We start from the raw sequence: 12,192 nt of genomic DNA, 5'->3' as shown, positions 1-12,192 counted from the left end.
TGCCTAGCTGTACCAAGCGATTTGTTTTAATATGGCCACGATATTTCATGTTCTTTCATCATCAACTTTATTGTCAATACCATGTAGTGGCCTATACTGCACAGAGAATCTAATATCTAATAATAATAATAATAATAATAATAATAATATCTAATCTAATACTGTAGTCTACTAGTTGCAGCTGTTTAATTTTTCCACGCTGCGCACACATTCTCTGTGCGTAATCTGACTGGCTGCCCTGGCTGGTGTAAGTGCTATGTTATGATGTCAGCAATTTATAGAAGTATGAGAAATGCTTCTATCGTCCGATCTGGGCTAACAAAAATGACGTTGGCCCAGGTATACATTTGAATATTTGAAAGTAGAAAATGAAAGTCACGCTGGAATCAACCTCATTTGACGGAACGACGAGTGGCCACTAGGTTTTGCGGCATGCACACCAGATGGCCGATGCCAGAGTCTCAGTTGGGATGTTGCGTCATTCTGTGGCAAAACATACTCATCTCTCAGTGGCTGTGTTAACACCTCACTGGCTCCACTTTGAGTTTAATGTAACGAAAATCTCTGGCCAGTTTGTGCAGAAGAAAAATATAAACATTTCAAAGTAGCCGTTCTAATGATACTTTGAAAAAAATGGTAATATCACGCAAACATAACAAGGTGAGCAGAGTTGTCTAGTGCCAATCTTTTAGCCTATTCCACCAATATCAGGAGGATTATGCATGTGTCTCCAACAACCATTATACGCACATCTCCAACGAGCTCTGGGCCAATTACACAATAAGACTACTGTAATGAAGTGAACAAATGACTTCTGCATCAATAGCCTACATCCAACCAGAACCAGTCACTGATTTGGCTATACATGTGAAAGTAGTGCTGTCAGAATTGTTGCTTTTGTGTTAGCCATGTGAAATGTTATCCTTAAAATATTGCATTGCATTCGAAGACAAGAATAGCAATGGCTTCGAATTAACTTGTCATTGCGGCTGTCCAAGTGGAATTGATTTGCGATAGTCAGTCCCTATCAAGTAAAATCGTGGAACATTGTCTTATCAGCCCTATGCATTGTAACATCATATAGCACATCATTTGACAAATAACCATTGGAAACCATTGCCTAACACCATTGCCATTGCCTAAAACAATATTAACAACTTAAATGTGTGTGTTATGAGGAACAGTAAGTCTAACCATTAGCTTGGCGGAAAGGAGGTTGTTTTGCCAAGGTGTAATGCCCCTTGAAAACGTGTGAAAAAGGCCCGGAGACTTGCTACCAGTTGGCGTTAGCCGTGCACTATCGTCACTGACCAATGAATATACTAAACAGTGATCTACTGTAGTTGTTATGGCAGTATGTTTGGGGTCAATGATTGATGTATGATGAAGTGCCGTCCAATGAGTTTGGAGGCATTAACTTGTGTTTGGGCAGACAAGATGTTTTTGTACACTTCAGAATGTACTTCTTCCCAGTCCAAGACCACCTGCAGCACCTACTCTCAAGCTCCTGATACATTATTTCCTTCAGTAAAACAAAAATGGATATGACCAAATCAATTATTAGTTTATGTTTACATTCATTCTTCTGTCCAATTTGGGTGTATTTCAAACTAATGCACATGGCTAAACGTAAGGCAGATCATGTTTTATGTGGTTTGATCACATCTACAGTGCCCTGCATAAGTAATGGAACAGTGAAGCATTTATCTTGTTTTGGCGCTAGTTTGGATTTGAAATCAAACAATTACTATGAGGTTAAAGGAGAGCTTCTCAGCTTTTATTTGAAGGTGTACATAATTTGGTTTCACGATTTAGAAATGACAACAGTATTTCAGGGCACCAAAAATCAACAACAATTTGCTTGACAGGTGTTTCTGGTAAGCCAGGTCTTTTTAGAGCATCTGGTGGGGTCAATGGGTTGTAGTATATCTTCCTGTATATTCACATTTGATTACCAGTAGCATGTAACTAGTGAAAATGATGCTGTATTAGGAACACAAATGATAAACTTGCATAATACAAAATAATCAAGCGTAAATAGTGATCACTAATTATTGATAATGCTCATATGTGTAGTAAATCCAGAGTGTTGTGTAACCTATGTTGTGGGGGTGTCAGGGGATGTTATGATCATCTTGTCTTTGGAATAATGTTGGTAATGTTAGTTATCATTAGTGTATACTGTATAACCTTTATTAGCAATTGCAAACCTAGATAGGCTATTCTTCTGAAAGCAGTCCACTATATTACCTCTCTGAAGAGTAAGTATTAGGCTGTTTGGAAGAAGGTGCAAATTCTAAACAACCTGCCCTGTGCTGAGTGTAACCTATGTTGTTTGAAGTACACTAGCCCAACAAAGCTACTCTAACAGGAGTCAAAACTGAGTGTGCTGGAAAACCCTTTTCAGCTCTAAATATCTAACTTAAAACATTGTCTTTTTTTCACTTCGTTTCACTTTGTTCATGAAAGTATTCTGTTCATTGTGATCAGATGACAGAAGGTGGATGAGAGGGACAGGTGTAAAAAGGGCCATGGAAGATGACTGGCACTTTGACAAGGTGAAATATGCCAAGTAAAGTATTTTTGAGGGTTCCAGTCCCTGAAAAGAAGAACAAACCTCAGTGCTCAGTGGGCTTCTATGCCATTTTTGCTGGGTCAGGTGTTTGAACAATGGGGCCTTTGGCACTCAGGTATAAAAAGGAAGGTTTCAAACAGGTAGGAAGTCAGTACAGGACCAAGAGCCAAAATGACCTCCACTGAGAACATGATGGGCAGGGTAAGCAATGTCAAATGTTCTTATAAATGTGTGAATGTTTAGATTTGCTTAACTAAGGACCCCTTTTTCTGTCCATAAAGCAGACCTCATTGCACAAAGTTGCCCAAAGACAGACTGTTTTGTGGACAGAATATGTTGCAATATTCAAAACTGTGCTGTTTCTGTACCTCACTTTACAATAATATGTACAAAAATAAATAATATATATGTATATATAATGTGTCAACATTTTACTCTCATTCAAAGTAATATTAATTTGAATTGATTACAAAGAAGATTGTTACACTAAAGGCTCTTGTGCTCAGAGCATCGGAAAGCCATACTTACCCGAGGCACTTTTACTATCTGTGTGATCGAGAAGGGCCCAAGATGCATCCTCTTGCTATGTATGTTTGGATAGTTCAACAAAAGGATTCTGTTTCTTTTCAGATTACCTTCTATGAGGACAGGAACTTCATGGGTCGCTCCTACGATTGTAGCAGCGACTGTCCTGACATGTCTTCCTACCTGAGCCGCTGCCACTCCTGCAGGGTGCACAGTGGCTGCTTCATGGTCTATGACCGCCCCAACTTCATGGGCAACCAGTACTTCATGAGAAGGGGAGAGTACTCCGACTACATGAGCATGATGGGAATGAGCGACTGTGTCAGGTCCTTCCGCCATATCCCCATGGTAAGCATTTGAGCATGACTATATAATCTTAGGTAGATGGATAAGTATCCGTCTATCTATCTCTTTCTTTCCCTCAACATTCAGTTACTTTGTTGCCTTTATGGTCAGCCTAATTTTATGGTTTACACCTGTTACCAGTCCCCAATATATTACATACTACCTATCAAATAGAGTAACATAGAAACAATTCCTGAGCTTTTATCTGGGATTTCTTGTGCTTTTCAATGGTAATTCAATTTCATGATATATAGCCTTTGTAAGCATAGTATGAGGTCAGTATGATGGGCATGAGTGACTGTATGAAGTATTCCCGCATGATCCCCATGGTAAGCCTATGACCAAGTCTAAATGTTGTTAGGTAGACAGATAGACGGATACCTATTTAAATTCCTTACATGATCATAACTCAAAATATAAGGTTGTTGTTAGTAAAAAATGTCTTTGTGAACAAACATATGTTTACAACTATCATCTAATTATCACAGACTTGCACCCAGAACTCTTTGAGAGGTCTCACATTTCCCATCTCTCAACATTATACCAAAACAAGAAGTGAACCATTATGGATTGCACCGTGAACCACTGTGCAGTATATTTCCCAATAAAACGTGTTCTTCCTCCTACTACAGCACAGAGGAAACTTCAGGATGAGAGTCTATGAGAGGGAGAGCTTCGGAGGTCAGATGCACGAGATGATGGACGACTGTGACTCCATCATGGATCGTTACCAGATGTCCAACTGTATGTCCTGCAACGTGATGGATGGCCACTGGCTCATGTATGAGCAGCCCCACTACAGAGGCAGGATGATGTACATGAGGCCTGGGGAGTACAGGAACTTCAACATGGGCATGGGCATGGGCATGGGGGGCATGGGGGGTATGAGGTTCATGAGTATGAGACGTATCAACGACTCCTGTCACCATTGGTGAACAATATAATGACTTCATTTGGGGGAACCCTGTGGGAAATTGAATGCTGAAATTGAAGTATTCAAAACCAACAAGAAGTTAATTCATGGAACCCTGTTGACGGAACCACTGCCTATAAACTGTAAGACAAGTCATTGAATAAAAATGTCAGACAAAAAAATATTTTAGCCAGCAGAATTTGTTTACACTTAACATCCCTTAACACTTTTGTCATATCCCACAGACCACATATGCTCATATGATGCAATTAACAGACCTCTGACACTATGCACATATGATACAATAAACAGATATGATATTGTGGTTCATTAATCCTGGAGAGCCAGACAATGTGCCTTAGTATATTACATATAGTGTGTGTCTTGGAAAAGACAATGTTCACATTTGGTTGCCTTAGAGTGTGAAATTGAAATGGCATTACATTAGGATGTTTTTCTACTGATCTACACAGCTTACTGGACACTTTCATGGTGAAACAAAACATTTTCAAAAATGTATTAAAAATAAAACATGACCTGCATTAGTACACATTATTTTATTTTTATTGAACCTTTATTTTAGTAGGGAATCCTATTGAGACCAATGTCTCTTTTACAAGGGAGCCCTGCATATGCATAATTTACAATCATATATCATACAAAACTACAACATTATAAAACACAATCAGGAAAAACAATCACATTTTTCAACAAAGAGGTTCTCGATCCAAATTGCCCGAGTGGCACCAGAACAAACAACTGTAATGTACTCTGTTGATTTTTCCAATAGTGAGGTACACCAAAACTAAAAGCAAAGATACCCAATTTGGTGGAGACCTTAGGAACCTCAAGAGTTAACCAACCCAGAGAACGAGTTTGGTCACTTATGTTCTTAGACTTCAGTAGCGAGTTATGCTGGGAGTTCATGCAATAGGAGAAAAGAGAGTAATGGTGCTATGTACAGGATGTAGATTTTGATAGATGACATCACTATAATCTAGCACCGGCATGAAGGTTGATAATCCGCTTTCTTCTGTTCATTGAAAGGCAAGATCTATTCCTATAAAAGAAGCCCACCGTAGCTTTTTAACAAGCTCCTCTGTATGTTTTCTAAAGGTCAGCTCTGTCATCTTTGTCTAAACAAATGCCCAGCGAGGACACGCACAATGTGGGCACCACCCAATGTGCATATGCATAAATCATCAGATACATTTTTCTTGATTTGGGAAATAACATGTACTTGGTTTTTCCAGCGTTCAAAAAATGTCATGCAGACTGCAGCTCAGAAAGAGCCTGGTCAATCGTGGGGGCAAAAGCATACACAACAGTGTCATTGGCATATAATAGCAGGTTACAATTAATTACAGATAATCCAATATTGGTAATGTAAATTGTAAAAAAAAAAAAAAAAAAAAGAATCAAACCTCGTTTGACATCCTTTGTTATGTCCAGAAAACCTGATTTAGCATCAGTAAATACACACTGCATTCTGTCAGTTAATTTTCAAACGAGGTACATGAAGCCTGATTCAGGCCTAAATCACATAACGTCTGAATGACCAGGTACAGTAGGACGGTGTTTAATAAGAACACACCTACATCGCAGTGGTGGTCTACCTCAATGCCGCTGCTGCAGCAGACACACAGTGTGAAGTGCTGCCAAAAGCCACCACAAGGTGGTGACAAGAACTGTGAAGGATGTTTGAAAAGAGAATGGTTTGCCTTATCAGATAGCTAAATCAAATTTATTATCGTAGCTGGTGAATTGCATGATTGTGTGTTAATTAATTAATAATAATTGTGTGGTCCCATATAGGTTAGAATTATTTTGTTCATTATATCTTTGAATTGTTGGCTAAAGAGCATGCGCTATGACCGGTGTGGCATGTTTTGCCATTTATTTGCATTTGTTTTATTCGCAAAACCTCAACTGAGCAAAACAGGTAATGGAAATGCTTTCAGAGGAAGTGACATCATTATGCACTTGTAATACACGCATACATTTTATTTGGATAAAAAGACAGATGTAAACACACTTTGCCCACGGAATTGCGCATATCTTTTATATGCAACTTCATGATTATTTGCATATAATCGAGAAATGGACGGAAATATATCTACTGTCTCTTCTTCGTGGGCTGTAGTGCTGCTTTCCTGGCCCTCATGTGATTTTTACGAAGCTCATCAGCCAGACACTGGATGAAATCCCTCCTGGTTATGGTCTTGTTCATGCATTGCATGCATGGCAGTTTGTAAAACACAGCAACAAACAGTGCAATAAACATTTATCTGGGTCATGAGTCAGTCCGCAATATGGCCTCCAAAACATGGTCTTGTTACGTCTAAGCCTACATCTACACTATTGTAAATAAATTTGCCTATCAACCAAAACAACAGATGGTCTGCACCAAGGACAAAGTCAAACAAAACTGTGCTCTGCTCTGAAAAAAGTTAGTTTGAGAAAGGTTTGACTCCGGAATCCATTCTGTTTAAATAAGCTGTGAGAAACACTGATTCCAGTAAAACATCCACATAGCCACTGAAACACCCCCCACCTTAGAAAACACACCAATGTGTGCACTAGAGATAGGGTCAAAGGAATATGTTTGTCATTGCCTTCAGGTTGCCGTTTCTTTAATCCGTTTAGGAAGAGACGTATGGACCAGTTCCTGAGAAGGCTGTCGTTTACAAGATTCAAAACAGGGTACTATTAAAGCACATACCACAGAAATACCAACAGTCATGACACCAACCGAAAACACAGAACAGAAAGAAGTGTAATAAGACCATCCATAAGCCTTGACCAGTCCCATTGTCATGTGTAGAGCAGCCTTGGATTTATAGGAACTCAGAGCATTTAATCTAGAACCATTTGCTGAAAAGGAGATCAGGGCATGCTGGCTGGCAAGGCGTCCGGGCACATTGCTCGTAATTCCTGCAATTTGCACCACGATAGAGAATTTTATTTAGAGCAACTTTATTTCGAAGACCAGGAATGTAAGCAGCCTTAAGCACAAAGTTCCCAATAACACAAATCCAAGTTAGTCGTCTCATTAAACTATTAATGACGGGGACAGAAGAACAACCCTTATTAATAACATGGTCAAGTCAATCTTAACATTTAAATCCGAATGAACATGCATTTAATTTCCCGATGATAAGATTTTAGGCAAAAAGACCTCAAAACAAGCAACAATTGAAGCTCCTATTCTGCCTACCTGTACCAAGCGATTTGTTTTAATATGGCCACGATATTTCATGTTCTTTCATCATCAACTTTATTGTCAATACCATGTAGTGGCCTATACTGGACAGAGAATCTAATATCTAATAATAATAATAATAATAATAATAATAATATCTAATCTAATACTGTAGTCTACTAGTTGCAGCTGTTTAATTTTTCCACGCTGCGCACACATTCTCTGTGCGTAATCTGACTGGCTGCCCTGGCTGGTGTAAGTGCTATGTTATGATGTCAGCAATTTATAGAAGTATGAGAAATGCTTCTATCGTCCGATCTGGGTTAACAAAAATGACGTTGGCCCAGGTATAAATTTGAATATTTGAAAGTAGAAAATGAAAGTCACGCTGGAATCAACCTCATTTGACCACTAGGTTTTGCGGCATGCACACCAGATGGCCAGAGTCTCAGTTGGGATTTTGCGTCATTCTGTGGCAAAACATACTCATCTCTCAGTGGCTGTGTTAACACCTCACTGGCTCCACTTTGAGTTTAATGTAACGAAAATCTCTGGCCAGTTTGTGCAGAAGAAAAATATAAACATTTCAAAGTAGCCGTTCTCATGATACTTTGAAAAAAATTGTAATATCACGCAAACATAACAAGGTGAGCAGAGTTGTCCAGTGCCAATCTTTTAGCCTATTCCACCAATATCAGTAGGATTATGCGTGTGTCTCCAACAACTATTATACGCACATCTCCAACGAGCTCTGGGCCAATTACACAATAAGCCTACTGTAATGAAGTGAAAAAATGACTTCTGCATCAATAGCCTACATCCAACCAGAACCAGTCACTGATTTGGCTATACATGTGAAAGTAGTGCTGTCAGAATTGTTGCTTTTGTGTTAGCCATGTGAAATGTTATTCTTAAAATATTGCATTGCATTCGAAGACAAGAATAGCAATGGCTTCGAATTAACTTGTCATTGCGGCTGTCCAAGTGGAATTGATTTGCGATAGTCAGTCCCTATGAAGTAAAATCGTGGAACATTGTCTTATCAGCCCTATGCATTGTAACATCATATAGCACATCATTTGACAAATAACCATTGGAAACCATTGCCTAACACCATTGCCATTGCCTAAAACAATATTAACAACTTAAATGTGTGTGTTATGAGGAACAGTAAGTCTAACCATTAGCTAGGCGGAAAGGAGGTTGTTTTGCCAAGGTGTAATGCCCCCTGAAAACGTGTGAAAAAGGCCCGGAGACTTGCTACCAGTTGGCGTTAGCCGTGCACTATCGTCACCGACCAATGAATATACTAAACAGTGATCTACTGTAGTTGTTATGGCAGTATGTTTGGGGTCAATGATTGATGTATGATGAAGTGCCGTCCAATGAGTTTGGAGGCATTAACTTGTGTTTGGGCAGACAAGATGTTTTTGTACACTTCAGAATGTACTTCTTCCCAGTCCAAGACCACCTGCAGCACCTACTCTCAAGCTCCTGATACATTATTTCCTTCAGTAAAACAAAAATGGATATGACCAAATCAATTATTAGTTTATGTTTACATTCATTCTTCTGTCCAATTTGGGTGTATTTCAAACTAATGCACATGGCTAAACGTAAGGCGAATCATGTTTTATGTGGGTTGATCACATCTACAGTGCCCTGCATAAGTAATGGAACAGTGAAGCATTTATCTTCTTTTGGCGCTAGTTTAGATTTGAAATCAAACAATTACTGAGGTTAAAGGAGAGCTTCTCAGCTTTTATTTGAAGGTGTACATAATTTGGTTTCACGATTTAGATCAGTATTTCAGGGCACCAAAAATCAACAACAATTTGCTTGACAGGTGTTTCTGGTAAGCCAGGTCTTTTTAGAGCATCTGGTGGGGTCAATGGGTTGTAGTATATCTTCCTGTATATTCACATTTGATTACCAGTAGCATCTGACTAGTGAAAATGATGCTGTATTAGGAACACAAATGATAAACTTGCATAATACAAAATAATCAAGCGTAAATAGTGATCACTAATTATTGATAATGCTCATATGTGTAGTAAATCCAGAGTGTTGTCTAACCCTAACCCTAACCCTAACCCTAACCCTGTGCTGAGTGTAACCTATGTTGTTTGAAGTACACTAGCCCAACAAAGCTACTCTAACAGGAGTCAAAACTGAGTGTGCTGGAAAACCCTTTTCAGCTCTAAATATCTAACTTAAAACATTGTCTTTTTTTCACTTCGTTTCACTTTGTTCATGAAAGAATTCCGTTCATTGTGATCAGATAACAGAAGGTGGATGAGAGGGACAGGTGTAAAAAGGGCCATGGAAGATGACTGGCACTTTGACAAGGTACACTGAAATATGCCAAGTAAAGTATTTTGAGGGTTCCAGTCCCTGAAAAGAAGAACAAACCTCAATGCTCAGTGGGCTTCTATGCCATGTTGCTGGGTCAGGTGTTTGAACAATGGGGCCTTTGGCGCTCAGGTATAAAAAGGAAGGTTTCAAACAGGTAGGAAGTCAGTACAGGACCAAGAGCAGCAGCAGAAGCAGCAACACACTGAGCCAAAATGACCTCCACTGACATGAACATGATGGGCAAGGTAAGCAATGTCAAATGTTCTTATAAATGTGTGAATGTTTAGATTTGTTTAACTAAGGACCCCTTTTTCTGTCCATAAAGCAGACCTCATTGCACAAAGTTGCCCAAAGACAGACTGTTTTGTGGACAGAATATGTTGCAATATTCCAAACTGTGCTGTTTCTGTACCTCACTTTACAATAATATAAGGCCTGTTAATAATTACGTAATGTGTCAACATTTTACCCTCATTCAAAGTAATATTAATTTGAACTGATCACAAAGAAGATTGTTACACTAAAGGCTCTTGTGCTCAGAGCATCGGAAAGCCTTACTTACCCGAGGCACTTTTACTATCTGTGTGATCGAGAAGGGCTCAAGATGCATCCTCGTGCTATTTATGTTTGGATAGTTTAACAAAAGGATTCTGTTTCTTTTCAGATTACCTTCTATGAGGACAGGAACTTCATGGGTCGCTCCTACGATTGTAGCAGCGACTGTCCTGACATGTCTTCCTACCTGAGCCGCTGCCACTCCTGCAGGGTGCACAGTGGCTGCTTCATGGTCTATGACCGCCCCAACTTCATGGGCAACCAGTACTTCATGAGAAGGGGAGAGTACTCCGACTACATGAGCATGATGGGAATGAGCAACTGTGTCAGGTCCTTCCGCAATATCCCCATGGTAAGCATATGAGCATGTCTAAATACTGTTAAGTAGATGTATAACTATGTATGTACCTATTTCTTTTACTCAAAATTCAATTACTTTGTTGCCTTTATGGTCAGCCTAATTTTATGGTTTACACCTGTTACCAGTCCCCAATATATTACATACTACATATCAAATAGAGTAACATAGAAACCATCCTGAGCTTTTATCTGGGATTTCTTGTGCTTTTCAATGGTAATTCAATTTCATGATATATAGCCTTTGTAAGCATGATATGAGGTCAGTATGATGGGCATGAGTGACTGTATCAAGTAATCCCGCATGATCCCCATGGTAAGCCTATGACCATGTCTAAATGTTGTTAGGTAGACAGATAGACGGATACCGATACCTATTTAAATCCCTTACATGATCATAACTCAAAATATAAGGTTGTTGTTAGTAAAACATTTCTTTGTGAACAAACATATGTTTACAACTATCATTTAATTATCACAGACTTGCACCCAGAACTCTTTGAGAGGTCTCACATTTCCCATCTCTCAACATTATACCAAAACAAGAAGTGAACCATTATGGATTGCACCGTGAACCACTGTGCAGTATATTTCCCAATAAAACGTGTTCTTCCTCCTACTACAGCACAGAGGAAACTTCAGGATGAGAGTCTATGAGAGGGAGAGCTTCGGAGGACAGATGCACGAGATGATGGACGACTGTGACTCCATCATGGATCGTTACCAGATGTCCAACTGTATGTCCTGCAACGTGATGGATGGCCACTGGCTCATGTATGAGCAGCCCCACTACAGAGGCAGGATGATGTACATGAGGCCTGGCGAGTACAGGAACTTCAACATGGGCATGGGCATGGGGGGCATGGGGGGCATGGGGGGTATGAGGTTCATGAGTATGAGACGTATCAACGACTCCTGTCATCATTGGTGAACAATATAATGACTTCATTGAGGGAACCCTGTGGGAAATTGAATGCTCAAATTGAAGTATTTAACACCAACAAGAAGTTAATTCACAGAACCCTGTTGACGGAACCACTGCCTATAAACTGTAAGACAAGTCATTGAATAAAAATGTCAGATAAAAAAATATTTTAGCCAGCAGAATTTGTTTACACTTAACATCCCTTAACACTTTTGTCAGATCCCTCAGACCACATATGCTCATATGATGCAATTAACAGACCTCTGACACTATGCACATATGATACAATAAACAGATATGATATTGTGGTTCATTAATCCTGGAGAGCCAGACAATGTGCCTTAGTCTATTACATATAGTGTGTGTCTTGGAAAAGACAATGTTCACATTTGGTTGCCTTAGAGTGTGAAATTGAAATGGCATTAAATTAGGATGTTTTT

The 12,192-nt window shown here is 39.3% G+C and overlaps 1 protein-coding gene across 1 annotated transcript; it reads left to right on the top strand.

Moving 5' to 3' along the window:
* Window positions 1-3,217: 3,217 nt before the first annotated feature.
* On the top strand, window positions 3,218-11,758 carry LOC310802262 (gamma-crystallin M2-like; the record flags this gene model as incomplete). Its single annotated transcript, XM_083666552.1, has 3 exons — window positions 3,218-3,448; window positions 10,580-10,822; window positions 11,453-11,758. Exons 1-3 carry the CDS (start codon window positions 3,233-3,235, stop codon window positions 11,756-11,758), a joined length of 765 nt encoding a protein of 254 aa, XP_083522678.1. The 5' UTR covers window positions 3,218-3,232.
* Between the last annotated feature and the right edge of the window lie 434 nt (window positions 11,759-12,192).

The sequence above is a fragment of the Argentina silus genome (assembly GCF_951799395.1).
Source record: "Argentina silus genome assembly, chromosome: 3".
NCBI classification, from domain to species: Eukaryota; Metazoa; Chordata; class Actinopteri; order Argentiniformes; family Argentinidae; genus Argentina; species Argentina silus.
The sequence above is the reverse complement of the archived record's forward strand: the minus strand, read 5'-3'. Positions and strand labels throughout refer to the sequence as shown.